General features: G+C 35.9%; 1 protein-coding gene across 1 annotated transcript; it reads right to left on the reverse strand.

The window, feature by feature from the left end:
- Positions 1 to 2437: 2437 nt before the first annotated feature.
- On the reverse strand, positions 2438 to 3868 carry LOC120349657 (piggyBac transposable element-derived protein 3-like). The gene has a single exon (XM_039420168.1). The coding sequence runs from the start codon at positions 3866 to 3868 to the stop codon at positions 2438 to 2440; it is 1431 nt and encodes a 476-aa protein (XP_039276102.1).
- Positions 3869 to 4112: the final 244 nt, after the last annotated feature.

A 4112-nucleotide genomic window follows, 5' to 3' on the forward strand; every position in this document is an offset into this window, starting at 1 on the left:
TGGTTCACTCATTTTCTAGAGTCTTCTGCTTGTCTTTTTCTTCTCTTGCTTTTATCTTATCATCTAAATGTTTTTTACATTTCTTCTGTAATGTTAGCAATCTCATACTGACAACAGTCATAACACAGATTTTTCTCCCTTTTTAAAAGAGCAATATTCTTGCTTTGAACAAGTTCCCTGAAAGTGAAGCGACAAATCGATATTTTATTTATGTTTTGCAATGCTCAGAGTACAAGTTGTAGAGTTATTGATTTGAATGTATGATTGGCTCTAAGTAAAGTTTTGATGTGGTTTTCCGGCAATAATGCGACTCCATTTTTGGCGGATTATTAAGAGAATCAATATTGCAAATAATTTCCCATCACCTCTAGTATTTTCTTGATTAGAATTTGAAGCAGCAGTGCTATCTTTTAGCACACCAGGAATGCCATTTCTATTTTTTCTTCTAGGATGTCGTGTTTCCATGGCTTTCTGTTTTCATCGACCTTACTCCATGCTCAGAATGTGTAACTCAATTTCTTACTGATCTATGTCAAACTTGTGTAGAAACGTTTTATAACATACTCCTTTTCTTTCACCCTTAATATTGAGATGATAATGTAATGTAAGTGCAGGACGATCTCCTGAATCTTCTCTGCGTAAAGTTCAATAAGAACTTTATTGAAAACAATTTTCACACACTGTATCCAACGCTGAACATTCATAAAAAGCGATTGGGCGGGCGAGGCCCGCCTCCCAGCCGGAGCGCGGAGGCTGCTAACCTACCCTACTGGGGGTGCAGGTGGCGAAGCCCCCTGCCGAGCACGAAGCGCAAGTTTGTTAATAATGTGACTACATATAATGAGCTTCTTTGTTGGGTTCCCAAAAATTCGTAATTATTGCAATATAATGAGCTCATTGACCAATTATTGATTAATTCAAGATTCCTATCACTGTGAACAGTGTTAGACAAAGAATTCTGGAAAAAATCAACATTGATGACAGTGATTGATATTAATAGAAGGTAGGCTAACTAGGAAATTAATAACAGTAGCAATCAATTTAGCCCTACTGAATCCAATAAATAATTTTACTATCCAAATTATTGAGATTGATAAAACTTTTATCATCAGTTTTGCATTGTTGTATAAGCTTTGAAATGGTACTTTATTAGAAACAATCCTAATCTTATTCAATTTGCTGAAGTTTTTAATCAGTACGGAAGGCTAATAGTGTTGAATCTCTATTTTGATGAGATACAGATTTCCTAGGATCAATATTATTGACCTATTTGCAACATAATTTATTTTCTCATCTGACTAATCACAATGCTTACAATATTGCCCTCCTTAGCATAAGTGCAGTATCTGCATCACACTATTAATGGAGAAAAAGAGCTGTAAAGTTGGAAGCTTGTAGTTTTTATATAAATTTGTAATTTTTGCTGTTTATTGTTTTATATTGTCAAATATATTCATTTGTTATTTTATCAACAATAATTCTTACCATTATATTTTATTCGCTATAAAAAAATCTGTTACTGCATTCTGGCTAAGTCTGATCAATCTTCAGTCCGAACAATCATGACTACCTAAGAAGAATGCAGTATCTGTTTATCCCTTTGTAGCCCAACACTTGAAACTTCGAAAAAGTAAATTATGATAAAATCTTGTTCAGGGTACTTCTATTATATAAGAAAAATTTTTTTAATTTTTTTTTTCACTCACCATTTTCCAGATATCTGGGTGGAGTACCGTTGGGCCATGGGATCGGAAGTTTCTCTCTTGGAAAACTCAGGAAAAAGTTGAAGCATGGTTTTCAGCTTGCCATTATTCTCTATAATCCATCCTATTCTATTCTTTTCACTGATATGCTTTAATTATTAACATTGTATTGTTCCACTAAATAATATTTTTAATTAATTTCACTATGAATACTCTAAAAACTATATGATTTCACCATAGATAAACTATAAGAATTGTAGTTTACTTTCAAGGGACTTTTATTTACAATTTCATTCTGAGGTATTCCACAAAACAGTTTTTATTCTCATTGGAACACAGAGGTACTCCACATCTGCTACATTTCGAGTGCGGTCGTGATTGAACTCCTTTCAAGCTGCAGTTCTCACACCTTTCCCTGGCCCCACCATATACTGGGAAATGTACACCGACATTTCCCAGGCGAACATCATCAGGAACGAATGGATTCTTCCCTCGCCTCTTTGAAGAAGTTGAAGATGCTGCTTCTTGGGACTTCCGTTTCAGAGTCTTTGTCTGCTTCTCTTTCCTGTAGTTCATGAGACCACATGCTACATTTCTCCTATATTGCAGAAGACTGATTTTTTCTTCAAACTGGTTGTGTACCACATAAGAATTCACAAAAGCAATTTCCAGCACCCCCCAAAAAATGCGGTGCCACCATTTTTTTGACTTCCTGTCCAATGTATAGGAACTTCTTAGCTGATCCGCATGGTCCACACCCCCATGTACTTATTATAGTCCTTCACTACAACTGGACAATTCACGTCGTGTACTTCCCCTCTTCCATCTTTCCTCCTCACTTCTGTTGACTCGCTTCCATGGAAATTTGATGAAAAGAAAACAGCCTTCTTATCCATCCATTTGAAGAAACTGATTCCAGTGCAGGTGCTCCGATGATCAAAATCTCCTCTTTTCATTTCTTTGTCAGACATGAAGTTTTTTGGGGTTCCTTGTCTTGTGATTCTGACTGTCCCACAAGCAAGAGTCTTCTCACTTTTCAATTTTTCTAGTAGTTTCACTGAGGTGAAAAAATTGTCAAAATAAACTACTCTGCTCTCACCCCATTCTTTTTTTGTCAGTGACAAGACCACTCGTTCTCCTAACCCAAACCCTTCAAATTCTTCTTCCACCACTTCGTCTCGCCCTTGATAAACAGTGAATCTTTTGATGTACCCTCTTTGATCTGCCAAACACCATAATTTGTATCCACGTTTTATCGGCTTCATTGGGTTGTACTGCTTCATACTGGATCTCCCTTTGAAGCGTATCATTGATTCATCCACAGCCAATTCTCTCGTTCCATGATAAAAGTCATCAAAATTGCTCTCAATTGTATCCAAGAAGGGCCGAACTTTAGCTAGCCGATCTCTACACTCTTTATCGATGGTTGTGTTGTCAACAATATGTAAATTACCAAGGATCAATTCGAATCGGTTTCTAGGCATTGTTTTTTTCACTATCTCCACTCCCAAATCATCACTCCCACTCCAATAGTCCTTCCAACTAGGAAGAACATGGTATCCCATCAAAAAGTTTATTCCAATGAAGGTCAACAGCTCTTCTTCTTTCAAATTGAGGACCTTGTTTCTCTGAACAGCATAAAGGTTGGATTGGAAGCAAATGTTCTCTAAAGTATTTTGAATAAACTTCAAGAAATAGTCAGTTGAACAAGCACAGTTCACAAACATTCCCTCTACAGGACCCTCTGGCAATTCATAATCAGTTATTTTAGTGGTCAAGTCAACTTTCTCCCATGTTCTTTCTGGTTGGCTCGTTTTTTTCTGATTTTTAGTTTTTCTCTTACCGGTACTGGATATGTCTGAGGCTGATGCTGGCCTGTGTGTTACAAGAGCTGCTGCTGAAGTCGATGGTTGTGGATTAATAATAGTTTCATGTTCTTCATTTTTATTTCCTTCTTCCTCGTCCTCTTCTTCTTGTTGTCGAAGAATTTCCTCCTCAATTACTGCATCAAAAGTGCAAATATCATCTGCATCCTGTTTAGCACTGCTGGTAACTATCAAATCTTCCTCATCGGATTCAATGTCTGTGTCTATTTCGTAATCGATTGGTAGTTCTTCTATAATATTGATGATGGATTCATCAATTCTGTATATTTGTTTTGACATTTTATAGGATTAGGCACTCAAAGTAACAGAAAAATAAATGATACACTCACTGACCCCATAGTCCAAAATACACAATAACACTTCTAACAAATCACTAGGCAGTAAAAGTTTTGATATTATATTTTTAATGACTGTATATGATGACTAATATATATAAAACTTATTTTCAAGTAATAAAAAGAATTTCAAATAAATATAATAACTTCACAAATAACCAAAACGCGCTTTTGTCAGACTGTAAACA

The sequence above is a fragment of the Nilaparvata lugens genome, chromosome 1 (assembly GCF_014356525.2).
Source record: "Nilaparvata lugens isolate BPH chromosome 1, ASM1435652v1, whole genome shotgun sequence".
Classification (NCBI taxonomy): Eukaryota; Metazoa; Arthropoda; class Insecta; order Hemiptera; family Delphacidae; genus Nilaparvata; species Nilaparvata lugens.

Bases quoted from the DNA above. Each gene is read 5' to 3' on its own strand.
- LOC120349657 (XM_039420168.1), bottom strand. From the start codon at position 3,868: ATGTCAAAACAAATATACAGAATTGATGAATCCATCATCAATATTATA.